Genomic DNA, 26,813 nt, shown 5'->3' with positions numbered 1-26,813 from the left:
TCGTACGAGGAACGATCACGGGAGTATGTCATGTGCACAGTCTGTATCTACCGTGTGCTACACGCACGCAAGACTATCTTCGAGGTTTGGGGAAGCTTGGAGCTAGGCACGCTGATTGACGAGCTGAGTTAGGGATAGACTAACGGGCGGGCACCCAAGTATGGACGGGCGGGCGCCCAAGTGTAGACGCCCGATGACCGGCCAAGAGCCTATAAAAGGGTGGCCAAGGTTAGTCATTAGGATATAGAGAGTCTCGCGAGTTTGTGAGAGCTGTATGGTCTTGGAGCCTGAATCTAGTGCAGACGTGCACCTGCTTTATGCAATCGAGGCCGGCAGCAGTCTTGAGGCCCGCGAGGGTAGCTTCGTGGCGGTATGGGACGTCACGAGGTAGAGGCTGGTCGGTACGTCAACCTAGTTAGCTCAGCTCGTGGCTCGGTGGGGACAACCAAGTCTGTGGGCTTGCCCACGGCTGTCATGGTTGGGAGGTGAGTCAGGCCTGCACCCCCTTGTTGTTTGTTTGTTTGTTTGCAGGTTTCAAGTCTCGTACCAAGAACGATCACGAGGCGATCCGGTGGGGATTTGACATTGGGAGCATTGAAATACTAACTTAAAATGGATGTGCAGCAATAGGAGATATCAGGACGAGAATTTGTGAGCCACATAAGTTTCCCAACCACTTGTCGGTAGGCTCGCTCTTCATGAGGAGGTGAGTCCACTTCCTTTGACAGTTTAACAGTGGGATCCAATGGAGTGGCCACGGGGATAGTACCATCAGGAAAATAGAAAGTAATGAGTTGGAGACAGTATTTCTGTTGAGACACGAAAATACCATCAGGATGTTGGATCGCCTCCATGCCAAGGAAATATGAGAGAAGACCGAGATCAGTCATCTCAAAAGTTTGTCTGAGCTGTGCCATGATATCATGGGAACCTGAAATAATTAGGTCATCGACATACAGTACAAGGTAGCAAACCATCACCTGATCAGTGTGAATATAGAGATTGGGGTCACAGTGTGATGGGTAAAAACCTTGGCTGTGAAAAAATTTGTCGATGTGATGATACCACGCCCAGGGTGCTTTTGCTTAAGCCCATAAAGAGCTTTATGTAGGCGAAAGACTTTGTCCTCAAGACCAGGGAGAGGAAAACCCGGAGGTTGGTTAACGTAGACCTCCTCGTTAAGAACTCCATTTAAAAAGGCACTCATAACATCCATCTAGTAGATTGGCCATTTATGGTGAACAGCCAGATTGAGTAAAAGACGGATTGTGGTCATTCGAGCAATGGGTGCAAAAGTCTCGTCGAAGTCAATGCCTTCTTTTTGGCGAAAGCCTTGCACGACAAGCCGGGCTTTGTATTTGTCCAAGGTACCATCGGCTTTAAATTTGGTGCGGAAGATCCATTTGGTTCCGATGACCTTCTTATGACGAGGGCAATCCACAAGGGACCACGTGCCATTATGGTCAATGCTTTCAAGTTCGAGTTCCATGGCCTATTTCCAAGATGGAATTTTAATGGCATCTTTCCACGATGTTGGCTCGTCATGTGCCACATAGTCTATGGAAAAAACAGAGGCAAATGAGGCACGAGGAGCGAGTCTAGTGGATCGCCGAGGACTGTCCAAAGGGATGTCAAAAGGAAGTATACCAAAATCACGCATGGTTTGTTGACACCAGCGAGGTAAAGGGTCCCTAGGTCATTGTCGAGAGGAGGAAGCCTCCTCAAGAGGTGAAGTTGTAGGTAACTGATGGGGTTCATTTGGCATAGTCTGAGATTCTTGTTCAGTTGGTATGGGCAGCGGAAGGCGAAGTAAGTCTTGCTCATCAAAGACAATGTCTCGACGAACAAAAACTTTGTTTGATCGTGGATCAAAAACTTTGTAAGCCTTTGATTCAAAAGTGTAACCCACAAAAATGAGCAACTCACCTTGGCTCAAGCTTTCCCCTTGTATCATTCGGAGTGTGAGTATATGCTCAACATCCAAAGACACGGAAATGGGAAACAGTTGGCTTTTCGCCAAAGAAGGCCTCAAATGGGGTCCTGTGGTGGGGAACAGCAACCGTGGGGCAACGGTTCAGAAGATACACCACACTGTTGACCGATTCTGACCAGAGGCGTTCAGGCAGCTCAGCTGCAAAAAGCATGGAACGTGCCATATCCATGACTGTTCGGTTCTTGCGCTCGACCACTCTATTCTGTGAGGGAGAATTGGTGGAGGTGAGTTGGCGTTGAATGCCATGATCTTGCAAGAACTGAGAAAATTGATGGGAGATAAATTCACCACCATTGTCACTACGAGCAATCCCAATTGAGACACCCATTTGATTAGTGACTAACGGAACCCATGTGGAGAAGTATTGGAAAGCGTCAGATTTATGCTTTAGGAAATATACCCACATGTATCTTGAATAATCATCAACAATCAGCATGTAGTATAGAGATCCATTTAGGGAAGGGGTTGGAAAGTCACACTACCATCTAGATTGAACTAGATAAGATCTGTCTCATGGTGAGTGAAAAGAGTCTTCCCACTGGCCAATTCAACTTGCATAGGTTTCCCTGATTTCTGTTCTAAGACTAGCTTACGCAAGCATCCAGGGGAAATGAATGAATGAGAACTGCCTGAATCAATCAAAAGCTTAAAAGGCTTACCTTGATACTCTGCTGGAGTATGGATGACTGAGAACTGCTAGTTAGGCCCTTGATTTTCAATTGCAGCATAGATCTGCCCTCTTTCCTCTTCTACTACATCTGAAATTGTGACTGCTCTGGCTGTTGCAGTCTGAGATGGAACTCTTTCTCTTTGGTTGCCCCAGTTCTCGGAAGGAGTTATGAGGTTACTCTAGACAGAGGTAGATGGCTTGGCCACTCAAGTCGAAATGAATCAACCGGAGGATTCCCGAAGCCCGATGAGTAGCGTGTTGTGGGAATGGGAAGCGATGTTGTTTACCCAGTTGACATGGCTGACACACATCCTTTGTCAGTTTGAAGCTCGGTATACCTTCAACTAACTTGTCTCGAGATAGCTCATAGAGAGTGGAATGGGGTAGATGACCATAGCGAAAGTGCCATAGTCGTTCAATGTCGGAGGGAGCTTGGGTCACATAGGCGCGAACCCGATGGAACTCAGAGCCAACAGAAGATGGCTCAGTTAGAAAAGTGGACATTCGGTACAAACCATCCTTCTGAGCTTGTCCTCTAGCAACAACAAGACCAGTAGTTTCATCAATTACCTCAACAACTCTTTTGTTGAAGTAAACACCCCGATCGAGTTGGGTAAGCTGGGATACAGAAAGAAGGTTGAGACCTAAATTAGGGACAAGATAGACATTGTCCAAGGTAGCCTGGTTGGGGCCAATGTTGGTGTCAAATAAGACAGTGCCAATGGATTTTATGGGCATCATTGTGTTGTTGCCACATCGAACTTCTCCCTTAACGGAACGCTGAGAAATGAAAATGTCAGCATTGCGAGCCATATGGTGAGTAGCGCCACTAAGTGACAGGATGACCACAGAGAAGAGTTGGATGGGTCTCAATAATGGACACGGAGGGATTATCAGGTAACTGACAAATCTGAATGAGGGCAGAGGCCTTTCCCTGCGGTTGACCTTGTTTAGGCCTTCATTTCTTCTTTTTTGTGGAGTCGTGGCTAGAATCAATCTTAAGTTTGACCTGAGCAGTATTGGCCGAGGGGCCGGGATGAGGTGTAAGGGAAGACCAATCAGACATCTCTTCAGGAGTGGTGAAAGAAACTGACTGGGAAGGTGGGGCTTGAGCAACCTGACTATTAGCTCGCCACTGGGAGGAACGGGGCCTTATTGTTGGGTCCTTGGGAGGGGAGCTTGGTAGAGTAGGTGCTGGATTGCTACCCCCTCTGGATCGCCAATTTGGGGCATTGCTACCACCTTGGTTGTTTTGGCGGGTGGAGGTAGTGGGGTTGGAGTTGTTGCCTCTATTTTCCTTGGTTTTAAAAACACACTCATCATCAACATGTCTAAGTATTTGGCAAGAAGTGCAAAATCTATTCTTTTTGGGAATATTTTGCCAGTAGAGGGAATGGGTGTGGAGGCAAGATTTTTGGAATCAATGTTGTTGCCGAAAGATTTGCCTTGATTTCCTAAGTTGATGTTCCCTTTCCCTTGCTGTCCTTTTTGATGAGTAGAGGTTGTATTGGACACAAGGGCCCCCTCTTGAGTGGAGGGAGAGGATTGTTAACACATTCATCCCCAGTTTCTGCCCATTTCTGGTGTCCATTTGGTCCCCTTTTGTATGGCCCTTGCTTGTGGGCTGGCCACCCCTTTTTACTATTTTTCTGGGATTTTTCCCAACCATTCTGGCATTTTTCCAGTCGACCATGTCCAACAGCTCCAGTCGGCCTGTTTGTGAGCTCCAGTCGGCCAGCACTTCCCCACTATATATAGTGGGTGCTGGTCTCTCATTTCTCTCATTCAGTCTTGTACATATTTTGCTCCCTCACTTATAAGACTAACAGTGTCTCTTGCTTGGGACTGTTTTGGTTCAGTATATTCAGCATAGTTTGCTCCATATCTCTCTCTCTCTTGCACTCTCTGTTCAGCACATTCTAGTGCCACTCTGCTTCCGCTCTGTGCACTCTTTCATGGTATCAAAGCTCCCAGTTTAGCAACCTTTCTGCTGCCCCAGATTCAGCCCTGTTTTCAGCACCTACTCCTCTGCGTTTTCTTCCAGATTCATAGCTTTTGCTGCTGCGTTTTCTGGACAGCACCCTGCTGGTCGCTTTTCCTTCAATTTGGCTTCACCAATTCAGCCATCTGGCTCTTGTTGATCAGCGTTTCATTGCCCACTAGGACACGTATTCTTGGTTGATGATATTGAGAGCAGGTCTATACCTATGTTTCCTCTCCATCTCTCTCTCTGCAGAGCCAGTGATTTTGTGGATACTTCTTTTGGAGATGTTCTTGCAGCGAAGGATATTGGGCCAGTTTTGCTCATTGCATCTGAGGAGTATGTTTCTCCTGTTGCCCTGCCTTCAGTTTCTGTGCATACTTCTCCTTGCCAGGATGATATCTCTGGTAATGTTTTTGAGGAAGACAGTGGGCTATCTTTGCTCACAGCTTTTGGGGGGGATTTTTCTCCTATTGCTTCGCCTCCGATTCTTTCTTCATCTACCAGTAACCAGGATGTGTTGCTGGTCCCTTTGCCTTCTATGGAGGAGCCTGCTTCTACGCTGTGTGATGCTATTGAGGAGGCTACTACTACTTCAGTTACCACTACAGTGAATGTTCCTATTTCCCTTACTCTATGTGAGGATTTAGGATCGTGGTCAGGTATGTCCATGACCGTGCCTGGGGCACAGTGGTACTTCCAGGGATTGAAGGATTGGGATTTGGATTTGGTTGGGCCTGTGGAGTCCCGACATCAGTTTTCAGAGGGGGCAGTTGAGTTCTTACATCTGGCAATGCCAACCTTCGAGGAGGGTGCTATTATACAGCATTTGCCTACTCTTGGTATAGAGTTAGAGCAGATGGACTCTTTCTTTTGAGGGTATTATCTTCTTGGAGCTACAGGCTTCTAGGGATTCCTGTGACACTGTGTTTATATTTGGGTTTGGCACCGATATTTGGAGCAGCACGATGCAACCTTCATGGTTGATTTCTTCTAGAAGAAGTGTACGTGGCAGCTTGTTCTATTACTTTTGTAGCTGAGTTGCTGTGGAGATTGCTTGTGGAGCTTTCCTGGTACCTGTTGTTGCTGCTTTCTTTTGTCTTTGACAGAGGACGCCTTCTTCGGCTTCTCGGAGATATGTTCAGCATCTGGTGCTGAGAGAGGGTGTTAACACATTCATCCCCAGTTTCTGCCCATTTCTGGTGTCCACTTGGTCCCCTTTTGTATGGCCCTTGCTTGTGGGCTGGCCACCCCTTTTTACTATTTTTCTGGGATTTTTCCCAACCATTCTGGCATTTTTCCAGTCGGCCATGTCCAACAGCTCCAATCAGCCTGCTTATGAGCTCCAGTCGACCTGTTTATGAGCTCCAATCGGCCAACACTTCCCCACTATATATAGTGGGTGCTGGCTGGCCTCTCATTTCTCATTCAGTCTTGTACATATTTTGCTCCCTCACTTATGAGACTAACAGTGTCTCTTGCTTGGGACTGTTTTGGTTCAGTATATTCAGCATAGTTTGCTCCATATCTCTCTCTCTTGCACTCTCTGTTCAGCACATTCTAGTGCCACTCTGCTTCCGCTCTGTGCACTCTTTCAAGGATGACTTCTTGGGATGAAATTGGTCATGCAACCTAGCGAAACGCAAGAGTTGGCATTCACACCCATATAGGTTAGGTATAGGCTGTAAACTAATGGTCTATGTGACAAAAGTAAAGAAGCTAGGTGGCAACTTGTTTAGAAGAGTGATAACCTGATCTTCCTGGGACTTGGCAGAGCCAGTGGTGGCAAACTCAGCGTTAAGGCACCGATATTCAGCAACTTTGACGGTCAGGTCATCCCCTTCTTTTATAGAGAAAATTTGAATTTGATGCTCAAGATCAATGCGACGCGTACGATCACGTGCGGCATATCTCTCTGCGAGGTGTGCCCATCTGTCAAAGACATAGGGGAGCTGCTGGAGTTGTGAATGGAACTCGGGCAAGAGGCCTTGCATGAGCTCCACACTATAGCAGTGGCATTTCTAGCTTCCCAATGGCTGATGACTTCAGGAGGTACTAGAGAAGGGAGGGGTTTTGGTTCAAGGCCCTTTACTAAGCTCCAGGAGATAGAAAGCATTTAAGGCCCTTTACTAAGTCCCTTTACGAGTCTTTTCTGTGAAAGCATTTCTCGACATAGAAACATGAAAGGAAGATGGTGGGGGAGTCCATGAAGGCTGGTGTCCATATCCAGAGTGTAAGCGTTGAGGAGAGAAACCTAATAGTCCACCAAGACCAGGCATGGATGAAGGACCTGTCGAGGGTGCTCCATAAGATGGAATCAAGTTTTGGGTACTCAGCATAGGTGGAATACCAAGTTGAGGTACGAAACCTAGAGAGGGCACATAATTGGGAAAAACACCAGTGCCAGAGATGGGTTGGTAAACCACCTGATACCCTGGAATGCTAGGTGGGACCGCAATGCTAGAGGGCGTCGTGTTAAAAGATAGCTCGGATGGGTAGAAACCATACGCAAGACCCAAAAGAGGTGCAGGCAGTGATGACTGCATGCCAACACTAGTAGGAAGAGGTATGGGATGGGAGAGAGGGTTTTGTGTTTGAATTTGGGCAGTATTCCATAACACATTAGGAGTAGGAACAAAAAGTGAACCAGAGCTGAAAACAGTGTTACCTCCTTGAACACCAGAAGTCGGAGAGTGAATTATACTCCTAGACCCTCCTCTATTTGGGTTCACAAAATGCCAAGGATCGAGGGTAGTTGATGGTACCGTTTGTTGAACCTGTGCCACAGAAGAAGATACCCATGTAGAGTTAGGAACATACGTATTAATAGGCACATACGAACCTGATGCGGTCACCGACAGGGATAATGATGGACCTCCGAACGATCGAGGAGGTACGTGTCCTTCCTGAGAAAAGTCCCATACCGAAGTCCAGTTTGTCGGCTAGAATGAGAAGCAAAGCTCTCCAGTTGAGGCTGAATACTGGGTCCAGTACTGGCATACTGGCTGTGGGCATGTATCCTCCTCTAGAAGTAACGGCTGATAAGCTCGGAGAAGAAAAACCATATGCCAAGGGTGTAGAGGGTGAGTGGGTAAAAGTAGGCTGGTCATCTCCCAATGAAAGACCTCGAACAGGGCTGTCCACTGAATGAGGAGTTCCATCCTCCGTGTGATCTATATCAGATTAAGGGGAGTCAGTATTTGGTATGAAAAGCTGGTCCTCCGGAATCGAGGGTAGACGATCCATGGTGTGTACTTTCAAGGTCTTCAATCCCTTTGCTCACGATCGCTCTGATACCATGTGAGGACAAAAGAGACCAAAGGACCAAATATATGAAAGATCAGAGTAAAACACACAGCATGCAATGGTGATGTGTATATAAGAGATGAAGTCCAGTACAGGAGCTCTATGTGAGACTCCGAATAAGCAGAGAGAGCTGCTGTCCCATAAAACGCAGATAACATAGCTAGAGTGACCCTGATGAAAGCGCTGATATAAGCTTGATGCAAACGCTGAAGACAACCTGATGTAGACGATGAAGTCAGCCCTGGCGTGGACGATGAAGTCAGGCCTGATGTAGGCGATGTAAACACTGCTGTGAGCCTGACGTAGTCGGCGGCCAGTCCAGCAGCAGTAGGCGCTGTAGGTGAACCTGATGTAGGCGGCGAAAACGCTGATGTGAGGCTGATATAGGCGGCCAGTTCAGCAGCAAGTAACGCAGTAGATGAACCTGATGTAAGGTGGCGATAACACTGATGTGAGCCATCCGTGTTCTGCTGACCAGCAGGAGGTGGCAATGCACACAGTGAGGTGCAGCCCACGAAGTGTCAAGCAGGCGGTGAAACGCAGAAGAGGAAAATGCAGCCTGAGGTGCAGGGCACCAAAGTCCACGTGGGGTTGATGATTTGCGCATGAACAAGGGGGGAGCCTCATATTTATATGAGGTATTAGACGGCCAGCATAGGAGTAGGCCCTTTTTGGGCTGGGTTAAATACCTGTTTTGGGTATATTTTCACACAAATGTAACACTTTTTTTTTCCTTTTTTGCAAAAGCAGACATCTCATGTGGAAAATAACACCGTGCAATGTGTAATAGCTGGAATCCTAGTCTGGTCAGACACGTCCACATGAACCGGGCCTTCTCATACCACCGGACCACTGTTAGTACTTTGCATAAGTGGGGCCTGAGCAGGACTAGTAAGCCACATACCCAACAGAGGCACAGGTGTGGCCCCTATAGGCAAACTCCCATACACCTCGGATAGCCCTCTCTTAGGGCTCTGACGTGTCTGTAAAAAGATGTCCTTCACTGTATAAGTCTCTTCAAAACCTCCTGGATCAGCCCACAGAGTCTCATTGCAGTTCCATGTGATCATGTGAAGTGCATCCGTGGTCCCATAGACATTGCATTGCTATGCAGGACATTGCTCAGTAACGATAAGAAGGCCATCTCAATATACGGCCCATTAAAAAGCCTTCTTGCTTCCATTACTTGGATCATTCCAAGTTTCTGCTGCTCTACCTGCAAAGGGTGACATCATCTCTGAGGTAGATCTTTGTGGAGCAAAGAAAGATACGCCTTTTAACCTCATAAACAAGGCACTGGAACGCATATGGATCCATATAGCAGCAGGGAATGGGACTTGAACCCAGGATGTCTTGGTTGTGAGGGGCGGGGGGGGAAGGGGGGGAGAGAGAGAGAGAGAGAAAAGGGAGTGGGGGTGGACAGATAAGCCCGTAGTCTAATTAAGTCCTTGCTCTATTTTGATGATATCTCTTCAACCTTGGTTAGGCTATAAATGCAGCTAAATGCATTTCTTAAAAAACGGTGATCGCAGGGACTTTGAAGTAGCCTTGGTAAAACCAAAGTTTATGATGTCTCATACATACTAGAGAACGCCCACAGAAGTGTGTTTACTTGCAACAAGTAGACATGAAGTCAAATTCTATGTAGACCCCTGTGATATTCTTCTCCGGCCAAGGTTTTATCATGAGACACTGTTGATGCTTGACTTAGTCAAACCTTACACTTCTTTGGTGGCATCGAGTATGCATGGACTAAGAGATTGCTTGGACCCATTATTGTGTCGGTTGCTATGTATGAGCCATCTTTTTCCGGAGAGGACGATCAGGCCAGAGAGGAATGACTGCAGATCGTGATATTTTTTGGGATTGTCAAGAGCAAGCCCTCAGTGCTATCCTCATGGTGTTTGAACTTTGGGTCTTCTCTCTTATCATGAGGCAATCTTTTAGCTGCTACTTAGCTGCATTGGATTTGAACAATGGCCACAAATCACCTTGCCTGGATCTAGCGAGTTGTAGGCAAGGATGGTATTTACCAACGAGGCTTGCAACACCTTCAATTGGCACACAAATATTGAGCACGAGGGACTGCTGGTGTAGCTAGTGAGCTGTGGGAGAAGATGGTACAACCAGGTAGCTTGCCATGGTTTCAAAAGCATGCAAATCTTGGGCATGCATCTATCAACGAGGCAGCAACACCACCAATCTGATGTTTAACCAGGTAGCTTGCCATGGTTTCAAAAGCATGCAAATCTTGGGCATGCATCTATCAACGAGGCGGCAACACCACCAATCTGATGTTTAACCATGAGTTGTCAGTAACAGCTAACTTATTTAGAGGGCCCAAATTGGAACCCTTTGACAAAGAGAGTCTCAAAATACCCTCAGGCTACAGGCTACAGGCACTTCAGGTAGGCTTCAGAAAGAAGCTTTGATATGTGTATTTGTTTTTGGAGGTGAGGCCTTAATGAAGAAAGTGGAGTAATAGGGCAAGAAAACTGTGAGATACTCACCGGAGAGAAGATTGTCTGGCCATTAAAGAAGCTTGTCCGGTTGTCGTACTGATGAAGCCCAAACAGGTTTGGGTGTCCGACCGGCATGGTGTGGACCCTGGGGACAGAAGCAGTAGCCAAGTGTTGGACCCAAAGGGCAGCTCTGTAAGTTACTATTGATATGCAAGAAGCTCCAGAATTCAGCACCATACCTTTGCCCCCTTTCTACCAGCTGCACTCATGAAGGCTCCAGAATTCAGCACCATACCTTCGCCCCCTTCACTGTTTTTTGACCAAATGGTCCTTCTACCAGCTGCACTCATGAAGGCTGGCAAGCTTTTCGTACAACAGACCCACCAAATGGTCCTTCTACCAGCTGCACTCATGAAGGCTGCCAAGCTTTTTGTACAACAGACCCACCAAAATATAAATATATTCTGAGAGTTTTTCCTTTTTTTTCTTTTTTTAAAGTTGGACGATTTTTATTACATGAGGGTCCCGCATACCTTTCGTACAAACACACACACTTACGGGTTTAGGAGGTACAAGGTAACACCATGGAATGTAGGCAGCCGTGGATTGAACCCATGACCTTGGGTTACAAGCCATCCACTTTAACCAACTGACGTACCGATTGCTGGCAAATCAAGATATAAGTCAAAGCAATAATGACTCTCCTTGTCCTTATGTAATGATTAATGCTTGAAAAAATCAAAGCAATGATGACTCTCCTTTCACTTTCTATTTTGCATGCATTCACCCATGTCCAAGTCTCACAATTCTCTATAAAAGGCCTCAAGGGCTCATTCTCTACAAGTAGAGAGGGTAGGAGGAGGTGGGACGAGGTGAAAAACATGCGGACATGTTAATTTCATTGATTTTTTTTCATGATGTTTTTTAGAACTCTTATTTTTTCCCAAGATGTTTTCAAGAACTTTTATTTATTAAACATCTTCAGTAATTCTTTAATCGTGATTTGATCATAACCCGACCAACTTAAAGGTCAATTTTGGTGAACACTTGCTTGGGCGCCAAGATATCAAAGCTGCCCTGGATAGGCAGAAGAAGTATACAGATCTTAAAAGTCTTGGACAAGAATACTATTCGGGAAAGGTGTGCCTCAGCTTAACCTTCAAACAATTGGAAATTCAAAATCAATTGGAAATTCAAAATGGCCAATTGAAATAGTCCCTTAAAAGGAATTGAGTTGATTGAAAAAAATGCAAAAATAGTGTAAATTCTAAAAAGTATTGCTATTTTCTACATATCTCCATCTTAACGAAAAATGAAAAGAAAGTTTATATGTAGGTGACCCGAGCGTTGCTATGGCATGAAGTTTTTGCTTGTATACATATGTGTATACATATACATGTGCATATGCGAGTGTGCGACTACATACATGTGTGTATGCATCTATGCATGTGTATGTGTGTGCAAGCATGTGTGTGGGTAGGTGGGTGGGTGCGTGGGTGTGTGTGTGTGTGTGTGTGTCTTTGCATATGCATGTGTGTATTTGTGTGCACATGTGTGTATGCGTGTGTGCATGTGTGCATGTGTCTATGTGCATATATATATATGCAAGTGCTCGATTGTGTCCGTGTGTGTATACATCTATGCACGTGTATGTATGTATGTGTATGTGTATGTGTGTGTGTATTTGCATACACCTGTGTGTATTTATGTGCATGTGTGTGTGTGTGTCTATGTGTGACTCTCTCTCGTAGACGCATACTTGTGTATATCTCTCTCACATGCATTCTCTCTATGTCTCTGTCACGTACATAGACACAACCCTCTCTCACACACATGCACTCTCTCTCTCTCTCTCTCTCTCTCTCTCTCTTCTCACACCTGTCTCACATACATACTCTCTCACACACATAAAAACTCTCTCTCTCTCTCTCTCTCTCTCTCTCTCTCTCTCACACACACACACACACACACAGAGTCCACACATACATGTGATTGTGTGTATGCATGCATATGATGTGTGAATATGTTTATCACATGTACGTGTGATTGTGTATGCATGCATATGGTGTGTGAATATGTTTATATATAATATTATTATACATTTACTATATGCATATTGATTTATATATCATTATTATACTATATTATTATTATATTATTATATTATTTATTATATATATTTTAAATATTTTCTTCTTTTACATATTTTTATTATTAATTATATATTTATCTTATATCATATGTATAATAAATTATTATATATTTATTGTATATATATATAATATATATATAATATTATAAATAAGATAATTATATATATATATATATTTATATATAATTTTTTTATACTTATTAATAATAATAATAATACTTGTGAAGCCTTTGGAAATCCCAACTGCCCCACTAAGGTACATGCGTTGAACTTATGCTTTGAACTTATGCTTAGAGGGAAAAGCTAGTCAATGGTTCGTCGTATTGATGCCGGTGATCAAGACCAACTTCAAAACCTTGAAATCAGCCTTTATACATGGCTTTTCCAGATAAGGTGATCGATGGAGTGTAGTAACATAGCTCTATTCAATTGAGCGCCAACCAAATGAATCCATTAAAGACTTTATCCTTCGGATAAAACTCTTGGACTCACGTTTTGAGCCATGGGAAAAATTAAACGACGTTCAAATGATGGGCTTGAAGAATAACAGCTTACACAACTTGATCATTGTTTCCAATCCAAAAACATTCGATCAATGTTATAAAGAAGCAAATTATAATATATTAGTATAGATTATATATATATATATATATATATATATATATATATATATATATATATATACTTATTATATGTTTACTTATTGTTATTATATATAATATATTTGTATTCTATTTTATACTTATTTGTTATATATCTTTATATTTTTATATCCACATACCCGTACACTCCTCTCTCTCGCTCCCTATTGTTCTCTCTCTCCCCCTCCAAATATGTGGCCTCTCTCTCTCTCTCCCCCTCCAAATATGTGGCCTCTCTCTCTCTCTCTCTCTCTCTCTCTCCTCTGCCCCCAGCACGTGGCTCCTCCCCTCCCCCATCACACCTCCTTCTCTCTTTCCCCTACCCCAACACTTGGCCATCCGCCATACATGTCCCCTCCCCTCCCAAAAATTTGCACATAATAGATAGTATAGATAGATATTGTGTGTGTGTGTGTGTGCACGTGTGCGTGTGCGTGTGCGCATGTGTGTGTATTTATAAATGTAAATAAAATCTCTCTCTCTCTCTCTCTCTCTCTCTCTCTCTCTCTCTCTCTCTCTCTCTCTCTCTCTCTCTCTCACACACACACACACACACACACATGTAAATATATATTATATATAATATTATGTTTTACTATATTTAGACACATGCATATATATGTGTATTTATAAATATAAATAAATTTATACATACACACACATACATATATACTTTTAATTAATTAAATTTCAATTTACATTGAATTTTAATGGGTAGGGATACATGGTGAGGTGTGGTCACTCTCAAATCAATGCATCTTACATGTAATGTCTTTTGTCTTTTCTTTATAATGAGAGAAAGAAAGAGAGAGAGACCTATTGACAATAATATTGATCTCCATCATGTGTTGTATGGAGAACCTTAGTGAAAAAGGTAGGTATAGATAAAGAAATAACTAGCCTTAGTTCATGCATATATTGTAGGATTGTTTTGCATGGATGAGGAGATAAGAGAATTTATGGTGAAGCTTGGTTAATTATCATCTAGGCACCCCCTTCTCCCCCTCCTATATATAACTGTTATCTAACTCTTTGTGAGTACACTCATTTGTATTAGATAGCCATTGATACATACTTAGTGATCCTTTATGGAATATGAGCTCTTGCATTGCCTATATTGAGTGTTATTTATGATTCTCAAGATTATGTTACTCATGGTGGTTAAGCCAATTATGCTTAAGACAAGCTTACATAATGCTTGGTCTCATTAGGTGGCTAATCAAGTTTAGTACTTGTTGTTGGTAACAAGATTGGTTCTATCACTTTTAAGCTTTATGCTTTCCTTGTTGATTATGTTTGGTTTACTTTAAGCTTTGTGCAAAGCTACCAAACTCCAATATAGTATTAGAGCAACTTTCAAAGGGAGTTACATCATAGGAGTAGTTTTGTGGGGAGGTAGCCTTCTTCTTAGATTTCTTTGTGAGTTTGATGTGATGAGTTTTCATTCACCAACATGGCTTTGTTAAGTGATTTGAGAGAGAGCACCTTTTAGTGCTTCTCTTCTTCAAACTTGTTGTTAGTACAAGAAGAGAGAGAGACAAGCTCTATGTGAGCTTCTTTGTGTGAGTCAAAAAGAGAGTGGAAGAGAGTGATTATTCTCTTACTACTATTCATGTCCTTCCTTACTTCTATGTGAAGCTCCAACCTCATCAAGGAGGCGACTGTAAAATTTGCAAAGTTCCAACCTTATCAAGGTGGTGCAGTCTATATGAAACTCTCTGTGAAGCTACAATCACGGAGGAGACCTCTGCAAAACCTGCAGTTCTCTATGAAGCTTCAACCTTATCCAAGATGGTCGTCTCTATGAAACTCTCACTTCTTTATGAAGCTCCAACGACTTCAAGGTGGTGGCCTCTGTAAATCTTATGCTTCTTTGTAAAGCTCCAACCAACTATAGACGTGCCAAGTGACATCAATGCAAATCAAATGTGCCAACACCATTGGATGTGATAAGAAGTAACAACTCGTTGATTGTGTGAAGAAGCGACGGTCCGATGACTGTGTGAAGAAACGACAGCACGTCGATTGTGTGAAGAAGCAACAGCATGTTGACTATGTGAAGATGTAACAGAGGTGAAAAGGTAAAATTCCTCTAAAAAAATATCCATGTATATGAATATACCTATTTTGAATTATGACCAAAATTCCTCTTTTAATATTTAAAATGTTTGTACATAATATATCGTGAAAATTCCTCTTTTTGTATCTAATTTTTTATGCATGTACATATGTAAAGATAAATATAACAAAAATTCATCTTTTCTCTATTTAAACAATTATGCATAACTACTATAAAAGTATTTTTCATAAATGTAACAAAAATCATTCTTTTAGCATAAAAATTTTCATGCCTAGAATATGATGGAAATTCCTCTTTTTGTATTAACAAAATTATGCATAAAATTAAATTCATTTTTTAAATGAAAAATTTTTGCCATAGCTTCGCTGCAAGTTATGAGAATACTCAAAATTCTACTTTTAAATAAATACTCATAGTTATGAAATGTGGTGGGAATTCCTCTTTTAAACTAAAAAATTTATTATGCATACATAGCATAATTATAAACATAATTATAAGCATCATTATAATTAAACCTCTTAATTAATCTTAAAAATATCCATTTATCATTCCTATATGAAAATACTTACAAAAATGTTAGCATAACTCTTTTTCAATCTTAAAATGAATTAATATGATTTTTCTTAATCATAAACAAGTTTAAAAGAATTAATCATCATTTTTATCTAGATTAAAATCATAAAAATACTTAATCTTCTTCTCTAGCTTGTCAAGCCTAGAGTTTTGATTAAGATAATGAGATTAGCACTAAGATCCATCCTTCTAACAAGGATCCATCCAAAAAGATGATTAATCTTTCAAAAAGAGAGATTTACTAATCAAAAATATTAAATTTAAGCATAAAAGATTAGCATTAATCCAATTAAACATTATGAATCACTAAAAAGCTTGATTTCAAGAAAAAACCATTGATTAAAAAGCTTCCCAAACATTAGAGAGTTTGGGAAGAAGATAACCATTGAGAAAGATAGAAGAAGATAACCCTTGGTTTTTGGCTGATTCTTTTTAAAAAAAGTGAAGCCCACAAGGAAAGCTTGGCCATCAAGATGGGGAGGGTAATCTCCAAGGGAGGATGGAGATTTGTGAAGCTCCAAAGCTTCCCAAAGTAGAGGCAAAATAGAGGGATAATAAAATTACACTAAAATAAAGATAATACTGGCATGTAAATACACAAACATGAAAATACAAAGGAATGAGGGTCTATTTATAGGTGAGGGAGGCCACTAACCAAGTCCAATTGGGTACTAGAGGCTTCCAGCTTCAGTTTGACCCAATTTGGACAAGTTTTGGACCAGTTTGGCTCACTTTTTGATGCAGTTTGCAGGAGGAGAGATTTAATATCTCAATTTTTTTGAATTAAAAATGCAAGGTAATGATGTGAAATAGGCGCCTCCTTCATGAGCCCCCTCCCTCCTTAGTGAGGTGTCAAAATTTTATTTTTTTACTAATAAACCTCATTTTTTTACTAATAAACCTCATTTTTTTACTAATAAACCCAGTACTTAGTCGACTCTTCATCTTATGTGAGCATTTACTCATTTTTGGGGGATTTTATTTTATTCTTTGTATTTTTGTCATCCTAATAGTTGGATTAATCCCATTGGCCCTTTAGAACCTTATTTGGACCTTAATATTTTTTTTTGAAAATGTGGACCCTTAGGCTAAGGTCTCTAATTCACATATCTAGTTGATTTCTAATGCACATTGGAAAATTCTTTTTGAACTTCTGTTTCACGTGAATTCATCTTAAATATAAGGAAAAACTTTGTATCCAAAAATATCTCAAAATTGAATTACCTCTCTCTAGGACATTTTCTTTGATGAGGAAGAGGTAGTCTGCCTCCTTCCTATGAGTCATGTATGTCAGACATTGTAAATCAACCTAACTTAACTCTTATCTCAGTGGCATCCTCCTTAATCTTGGAAGAAATAAGGGTAGAGGTTCATCAACAACTCTTCCGGCGGGTGACGGGAGCAGGCTTTCATGACAGAGAAAAAGAAGCAAAAATCACTCCAAGAAGAAGGGGTAGATAGTTAAAGATTTATTCAAAAAGAAGAAGGGGTAGATAGTTAAAGATTATTTCAAAAAGAAGAAGGATGAAAATGAGAAAACTAAAGAGGAGAAAAATAGAGACAAAGGCAAAGACAGAGTGGAGACTTTTGAGCAAGCAAACTACACAAATGACTATGCTTTTTAAATTTGTTATTGTATCTCTTTTATAGCTAGTGGGAAAATTGTTATAGTCAAAATCCTTCATGGATTGGCATCTCTCTAATCCTCACACCATCTAGAGATTAGGGAGGGTGTCGAGAATAATATTGATCTCCATCATGTGCTGTATGTAGAACCTTAGTGTTGTATCTTCATCTAGAAATCAAGGGAGGGTGTCGAGAATAATATTGAACTCCATCATGTGTTGTATGTAGAACCTTAGTGGAAAAACCTTGGTGGAAATGGTTTCAGCCGTAGGTAGGTATAGATCAAGGAATAGCTAACCTTGGTTTATGCATATAACCTACGGTTAGTTTGCATGGATGAGGAAAGGCATCATCTAGGCACCCACTTCTTCTCCTCTTATAACCACCATCTAGCTCTTGTGAGTACACTCATTTGTATTAGATAGCCATTGGGTTGGTTGTACCCTGACGGTAATACATGCTTAGTGATCCTTTGTGAAATATGAGCTCTTCCATTGCCTATAGTGAGTGTTATTTCTGATTCTCAAGCTTATGTTACTATTGGTGATTAAGTAACAATTTAAGATCAAGCCAACTATGACAAGCTTACATAATACTTAGTCTCATTAATCAAGCTTAGTACTTCTTGTTGGTAATAAGATTGGTTCTATTACTTTTAAGCTTTGTGCTTTCCTTGTTGATTAAGTTTGGTTTACGTTAAGCTTTATGCAAAGCTACCAAACTCCAATAACACCTACACGTTGAAGTTTTCATCTCATGAAGCTCACCTTTTAAGAAGGAGGCCCCTATTTTTTCTCAAGGAAATAAGAAATAAATTAGGGGCTATTTTTAGGCCAAGGGCTATTTCAGATGGGCCTTTGATATTTTCGGGCTATTTCACCAAAAAAGAAGGAATAATTGCCCTTTTTTTTAAGTTTCTACTGGGTTTTGAAGACAAATTCACCAAAAGTACACTATATACTACCATATAAATAGAAAAGTTCAGAGATTCACCCAATTTCTCTAAAGTTTTAGGTTCGTGATACATACTACCATATAAGATAGAAAATTTCAAAGATTCACCCAATTTCTCTAAAGTTTTAGGTTCATATTTAAAAAAATTCGGCAACCCATTTATACTTATACTATTTTACTAGTATCTTATTTTTTATCCTACAAGTAAATCATTAGGTAAGAAGGGATAACTCTCCTTTTAAAATTTGAGATAAGATAAGAATATTCAAAATTGAGAAAAGATAAGAAAATTCAAAATTGAGAAAGGAGCAATGTGTAGTATCGCTTCACTTTCTCCCTTGGCCAGGTGGAGGGGGAAATAGCTTGTGTTTTAATAAGAGTATAGTTTTGGTCATCACTTTATACATTGATGCCATGCCACTCACATAGGCCCTAATGAGGAGAAGATTTTAACCTTCAAGGTTGAATTACATATGTCATTTGAGATGATAGATTTAGACTCGTTGCATTATTATTTGGGCATACAGTTTAGTAGCATGATGATGGTATTGTAATGTTGTAGTCAAAATACGTAAGAGGCTCTTACACGGTTTGTTGGTCTTGAAGATTTTCCAGTAGTAAGCATTGGCAGGCTACCAAGCGAGTATTTAGAGACTTACAGGCACTCAATCCCTTGGCTTATTCTATGCTAAGGGGGTGAAATTTAGCTACATGATTTCAATGATTCCGATTGGGATGGATGTTATTATGACACGTGAGTGTCCCCACCACTAGTGGCTTTTATTTCATCTTGGCGATATATGTATATCATGGCTCATCAAGAAGCAAATTCCACTTTGAGCTATGAAGCTAAGTAGGTTGTATGGCTCAGACATATTTTGGTAGATCTTGGTGTTGGACAGTTGTCCCCCCACCTCCATCTTTAGTGATAGGCATAGTGCATTAGCTGTTTGTGAGAGGAGCTCAGTGTTTCATACGCGCACAAAGCACATTGAGATGCATTATCATTATGTCAGGGAGAGGCTCATTGAAGGAGATATTAGCTTGTCTTATGTCTCTACACACAACAATGTGGCAATATGTTCAGATATGTTCACAAGTCATGGTGAGGCCTTCTTGAGGCTTCCATTGGATTTTTATGCTTGCATAATCAAATTAACAATATGACTAATTTTGTTGAGTTTGCTTGCCACCATGAGCATTCTTGGTGAGGTCGTGCTGGCCTTCTTGAGGCTTTAGCACGACCTCACAAGTCATGGTGAAGTCATGTTGGCCTTCTTGAGGCTTCAATTGGATTTTTATGCTTGCATAATCAAATTAACAATATGACTAATTTTGATGAGTTGGCTTGCCACTAGCATTCTTGGTTAGGCCAAACAAGTGCGACTCAAGTTGGATTTTTGATAGAGCACATTCTTCTTATGATCATTGGAGCATTGAGGTTGGATCACAATGCTCCAAACAATATACGGTCTCAAATTTTTGCCCATGATAGCACGCATCTCTCACACATACACTTAATGACACTTAGCACACACATAATCCCTTTCTTACATGCACTTAACCACACTTAGCACACACAAGAGCCTCACACAACAATAGAGAAAAATAGTATACTTAAGTCTAAAAATGGTATTATTCCTCATCATTCCTCATCAAAAGCGTCTTATATATATGACCACCTTTTTACATGTGGCCACCCTAAGACTATGTGTCTAGGGTGTGCATGGTCTAAAACTTCTATGTACAAATGGTTTCGGCTTCTAGGTTTGGCATTCTAGTTGGGATTTCTATTACCTTTAGACATTACACACTTAGTGTGGGGAATTTTAATCTTTATATGCTATCACACTTACAAAAATATGCCATTGCGCCTAACTATAGTGGTTATAACATAAGCCGCTTCCTCAAAATGTTTAGCTTTGTTGTTGCAAGAGCCGTTAGGGGACTTATTATCATTCCATTTGCTCGACCTTCTAGTGGTAGAAGATAAGTGGCATGCTTGCACTCCGCTCCTTTTTCACCTTGGCGGTTGTCCTTGATCTTGATCTATCGGTGGGTATGGAGAAATGCTAGGATGGAGAGCTATGTGGGTGTCTCCAACTCCACAACATGCTAGCCTCACACACTCTCATGATAGCAATGAGATAGAGAAGAAATCTACTATGTTAGAATGTAAGCAATTCCTTCTCTCACATGTACTCAACCACACAACACACACATGAGATAGAGAAGAAATCTACTATGTTAGCATCATGTAAGAAATCCCTCTCTCACATGTACTCAACCACACAACACACACAAGAGAGTCACATAACTAGTGATCAAAAAGTACACTTAAGTTTAGATATATGTTGTCATTTCTCGTTAGCAAAAGTGTCTTATATGATCGCCCAAGGCTATGTGTCTAGGTTGCTTGTGGTCTAAAACTCGTAGTACAAGTTGGTTCCGGCTTCTAGAATTAGCATTCTAGTTGAGATTCGTGCTTACCAAAATATGGCATTACGCCCAAGTGTTAGAAACGTTAACCATAGCTAATCACCCTTACAAAAATATGGTATTATGCCCAAGTATTATTAGGAAGGTGGGCAACATACCCACCTTCCTAATTTGGATTTTGTCCTTGAAATTAACTAGTAGCCTTTGTTAAAGTAGTTGAAACAAAGGGTTCTCTAGCATAAGAGGCTATATGGTTCATGCCTGAAGCAAACTATAGGTTTCCAAAAATGTACCTTGAACATATCCTCAAAATTAAAGAGGTCCTATTTGGCCAAGAAACGGAGCTTGTAGAAGCATGCCTTAACTTGTGTCATATCATGTCGAACACAAGATAATTTGGGGCCGGGTCACTAGTAAGGTTGTATGAAACACCCTTAAGGAGGATGCGGATCTTGAGAAAGAATGAAAAAAATTCAATGCCAACTATAAGCTTGTCCTAGATCCTGCATTACAAGCAAATATACCCTTCTTTAAGGTGATTCGCATCCTCATTTATTTATGTATATAAATCTTGAATTTTTTCTACAAAAGGCTTTCCCATTTCAATATATCTATTTGCACATTTCTTCAAAATGAACACAAATAAATTTTTCATAGATAATTAAAGTTATTGATGAGTAAGTGGGATCTTACATTCTCCCTCACTTGAAGATCGGAGATGTCCTCATCTTGCCCATTTTTGAGGGGATTTTCTTTAACATCCAAAATTTCTTTTGGTTCGAGTTCCAGTTCCAGTTCCAGTTCCACTTGACCTTGAGCGGGAAAAGCAACATGCTCAACATCCAATATATGACTCGAATCTAGAGCATAATTCTTCAATAAGCTCATAGGCATTGTGGATCTTTAAGCATGGAGAAAGAAAAAGCTCATACGCTTGATATCCAATTCTCCTCGTTATTACATAAGGTCCACAATATTTGGGTGATAGCTTCCTATAACTTCCTAAGGAGAGTGAACTTCTCTTTGGTTACACATGAAGAAAGATCATATCACCTTCATCAAATTCTCTAGAAGTCCACTTTAGATTGTTACACTACTTTTGTTTATCTTGAGGCGGCTTTGATATCAGTCACATATTCGTCTTTATCGATTACATTTAATGATCCATTTCATCTAACATTTGCTTTGACACTTCCACTCTAATAAATGGGTTGGGCCAATTCAATGGTGTTACACAATCTTGACCGCGTAAAGTGCCTTAAATGGACTTATCCCTAATCTTTGATGATGAGATACAATATAAGAAAATTCTACTGCATGAAAAAGTTCATCCATCTTTTTGACTCTTGTCCATAAAATGCTCGAAGGATATCTTTGATTACCTACTTCACCCTCTCTGTATCGTTCTCTGTGTGGATGATACGCATTACTAAGATCTAGAGAGGTTTCCAAGGCTTCGAAGAATGCAATCCAAAAGCAAGATGTGAACTTCACATCTCAATCACTCACAATCCTTTTGTGGGTAATCCATGGACTTTGAATATTTCCTTCAAAAAGACTTTAACAACATAAAGAGCTATATAAGTCTTTTTCACTGGAATCAAATGAGTGACCTTTGTTAAGCAATCCACCACAACTAAAATTAAATCATACCAATCATTAATTGAAGTCAATCCAATAATAAAATCGATGCTTATACACTCCCACTTCATTTGTGGAACTAATCTTTTGGCAGACTAAGCATTGATGAACATTCTATAGTACATCCTTCTTAAGTCCAAGCTAAAAGAAACTCTTTCTTACAACCATGAAAGTCTTCACATAGCTAGGGTGTCCTGCTATAAGGCTTTCATGAGCTTTATTTAAAATCCTTCTCTTAAGATTATTATCTTTAGGAACACACAACTGATTATTGAAGTACATACATCCATCATCAAGTCTAAATCCTTGAACTTTCTTCACTTATTGGGTAGCCTTACTTTCTTGCTTAAGCAATTCTATAACATGGGCAAAGAATTTGTCTGATTTGATATTCTCCTTAATCTTTGCAAGTAGAGGATTAGAAATTACTATAACTACGAGTAAGGAAACCTTCTTACTAAGAACATTTGTGAGAATACATTCTCTTTGCCTAACCCATATTTGATCTCAAAATTAAATGCTTGAAGCATTTGCATCCACCTTCTTTGCATCATGTTAAGATCATTCTAGGTGAAAATCCACTTTAAAATCTTATGATCTGTAACTAAAGTAAATTGGGAAGATAGTGTTGCCAAAGATTTAGGGCATGCACTACTAAAAGTACCTTAAGATCATGAACCACTATGAATCCTCAATATATAACTTGGTTGGTAAACAAGATACACTTACTCTTTTTGGAAAGAAAATTATGCTTTCTAAGTGTTTCCAAGACTTTATGCACATGCTTCTCTTAATTAGCACATTTTTAGGGTAAACCAAAATACATCAAAGAAGACAAACATGTGATGAGATATGGATAGATGTGGATGTGATGTAATGTGTATGTAATGAGTGAAGGAGATGTGATGTGGATAGATGTGGACGTGATGTAATGTGGATGGAATGAATGAGATGTGATGTGCATAGATGTGGCCGTGATGTAATGTGGATGGAATGAATGTGGCATGATATGGATGGAATGAATGTGATATGATAAGGATAGATGTGGATGGAATGTATGTGATGTGATGTGGATGCAATGAATGTGATGGATGTGAATTGGTCTGATGAGATATGAATGTATGTGATAAGATGTGAGTGGATGTGATGAGATGTGAGTGGATGTGATGAGATGTGAATGGGTGTGATGAGATATAAATGAATGTGATGAGATGTGAGTGGATGTGATGAGATGTGAATGGGTGTGACTAATGTCCATCTCGGGTATTAAAAGCCATCTTGGGGATATCTTTCTTAATCCTAAAATGATAATGTCCCAACTTCATCTTTGTGAATATCTAGACTCCATGTACTAACAACTCATTTATTATGGGAGTATTATTAAGAAATGCAATGTGTGAGGGTGCAACATGTGTAGAGCAAGAGGAGGAGCATGCACATTAGAAAAGGAATAGACTAAGAGTACATTAGCAAAGGTTGACTTGTATGGTTGTTTGTAAAAGGTGAAGTCAAAGGCCAAAAAGGTAGCACATGGAAAGTGCAAGGAGGCACATATAGCGTGAGCATTTATCACATGGTTGGCACTAGGGTGTACACATCTTGTGAGTTGTTGGGAGCTCCATGAGAGCCATAAAAGGATTTACTTGGATCAACTTTAATACAAGAGATTATGTGACATTTTGTGAGCACACCATTTTGTTGTTAACATCTTGTTTACTTTCTTAATCACCTCATTAGTCTTCCTAATCATGTCTTTAATTACTTTCTATGAGCTGCCCTAGATCCATGCTTTTTAACATTGTATCAAAGCTTGGACAGGCTAGCTCATTAGCAAGTTATTAAGAACATTAGGTTTCTAGGAGTTCTCATTTTCATTTGATTGGTTTGATTAGGTAGCTATTTTTCATTAGGATTCCTCATAGCTTTCCCTTCTTGTTGCCATTGAGATTAGAGAGAGAAAAGACTTCCAACTATTGAGCTTTCTTATTAGCTAGGGTTAAGCACCAAGGCAGCTATTACAACAACACACCTCAGCTCAACTCATAAGGACATACAGAAAAGAAGGAGAGAAGGTAGTATTCAGTTGACGGAACACCTCCATGTTATGTCTTACTGCATAGCAAAGAGAGAGAGAGAAGGGGTGCCGCCGACTAGCACAAAGAGATAAATCAAGGGCCTATGTGGGGGTATCTTGTTCAGCAACAACAGGAAAAGTGCATGGCACTTGTGCAAGGGTAATTGACCAGCATGAGACAGTAATTCAACAAATAGTCTTGTAAGTAACACTTGTGCAACTCTTCAACGAAAAGCAAGACATGGAGAACAAGCCAAAGAGCCCAACAAATAAAGGCCACCAAGGGTTCTAGCAAAGAAATGGCATGGCTCCGAACTCTTGGTTGTAACCCCACTCTCCCGGTGTGTAAAGTGTCAAGACAAAGCTAGCATTGTAGCTCATAGAGCAACCTAGAAGGACCACTCCAACCATATGAGTACGTAGTGTAGGTCAAGTTAATACATGTTAGGTGTTAGACCCTCATCACATTGAGGGGGTGTAACATGTGTAGAGCAAGGGGAGGAGCATGCATATTAGAAAAGGAATAGACTAAAGATACACTGGCAAAGGTTGATTTAAATGGTCGTTTGTAAAAGGTGAAGTCAAAGGTCAAAAAGGTAGCACAAGGAGGCACATATAGTGTGAGAATTTATGGACACATGGTTGGAACTAGGATGCACACATCTTGTCAGTTAGCTCCATGAGAGCTATAAAAGGATGTACATGAATCAACTCTAATGCAAGAGATTATGTGACATTTTGTGAGCATACCATTTTGTTGTTAACATCTTTTTTACTTTCTTAATCACCTAATTAGTCTCACTAATCATGTCTTTAATTACTTGCTATGAGCCGCCCTGGATCCATGCTTTTTAACAAATATGATACTTATTATACTTGATAGTAAGTTGATTTAACCCATGATAATCAATTCATAATCTTATAATCTCATCCTTGTTCTTCTAGAAAAGAACTGGCATACCCCAAAGGGGATGCATTGGGCCAAAAACATCCTTGCTCCAGATGTTGACTCAATTGTTTATTATTGATATCAATTACTTTTGAAATGACCAACTTGTAAGATTTTTTTGCAAATGGTTGGGCTCCGAGAATCAACTCTATCTCATGATCAACCTTATGGGTCAGAGGCATTTCAGTCAAATCTTCAGGAAATATATCAATATACTCACTCAACCATTTTGGTTCCTTTGTATCTGACTCTTTGTCTACACATGATTGAGGTTCCTTTGTATCTGACTCTTTGTCTGCATGATTGAGGTTCACAACATAAATTGCTTGCTTCTTCCTGAGTCCCTTTGATAACTTTGATGTCTTAACAAGTTGTAAGGTGGAAGCTCTAAGTACTCCAATTCCTTGCACCTTGTTTCCTAAGTCCCTTCAATAACTTTGATGCCTTAACACGTTGTAGGGTGGGAGCTCCAATTACTCCAATTCATTACACCTCGTTTCCACCATGAAGATCCATGAAAGAGATGGTACCTTTGTTTCCAATTCCTTGCACCTTGTTTCCATGAACATCCATGAAGGAGATGGTTCCTTTGTGACATTGAATATCGGCTTGGTTCTGTGTGGGCCAATCTATACCAAGAATTCCATCATACACACCTAAAGGCAAGACTTTGAATTTACACTTGGTCAAGTTTCCACTAAGGAGAACCAAATTACATTTTTCTCATGGTGAGTGAAAATAATGACATTTGTCTCATGGTGGTTGATCACTAAAATATGTAAGTATCCTAGTGAAATGAAAGAATGACATTTGTCTCATGGTGGTTGATCACTAAAATATGTAAGTATCATAGTGAAATGAAAGAATGAGTGCTACCTCAAATCAGCCAAAAGCTTAAAATCTTTGTCTTCATTTATAAAATATAGACTTTACATAATCATGGTCAAGTTTAAAATTGAGGCATAGAATGGAAGATAATCTATATTTATCACTATAATAAACTTTTCTTTGTCTTTATCCCACTGACAACGCCATATAAATAAAGACGGATAAGGCTATCTGAAATAAAATTCTTGATAAACTGAGATAAAAATTTATATCCATCACTGTATCACTAGATAGATGCTAAAAATGATTTGGATCAATTTAGATTACTTCTCCTTCCAAGGAAAAAGACAAGTTCTGAGCCATGTTGCATTTTAATTTTACATAACGTTACTCAAAATATAAGACAAGATTCAAACAAAAAATAGGATAACACATATTTTATTC

General features: G+C 40.2%; 1 protein-coding gene across 6 annotated transcripts in view; it reads right to left on the bottom strand.

The window, feature by feature from the left end:
- LOC147605445 (urea-proton symporter DUR3-like) overlaps positions 1-10,833 on the bottom strand; it is a 120,895-nt gene extending 110,062 nt beyond the window's left edge. For 2 of the 6 annotated variants that reach the window (XM_086793603.1, XM_086793604.1), the window contains exon 1: positions 10,461-10,649. Coding sequence is in view for 2 of the 6 variants with exons in the window: in XM_086793600.1 (XP_086649726.1) it covers positions 10,461-10,547 (87 nt within the window). In the remaining 4 variants the exon portion in view is untranslated. The other 4 variants (XM_086793601.1, XM_086793600.1, XM_086793606.1 and 1 more) reach the window with 4 other exon arrangements.
- Between the last annotated feature and the right edge of the window lie 15,980 nt (positions 10,834-26,813).

Source organism: Cibotium barometz, chromosome 59, assembly GCF_041138505.1.
Source record: "Cibotium barometz isolate CiBa-2024 chromosome 59, ASM4113850v1, whole genome shotgun sequence".
NCBI lineage: Eukaryota > Viridiplantae > Streptophyta > Polypodiopsida > Cyatheales > Cibotiaceae > Cibotium > Cibotium barometz.
The sequence above is the reverse complement of the archived record's forward strand: the minus strand, read 5'-3'. Positions and strand labels throughout refer to the sequence as shown.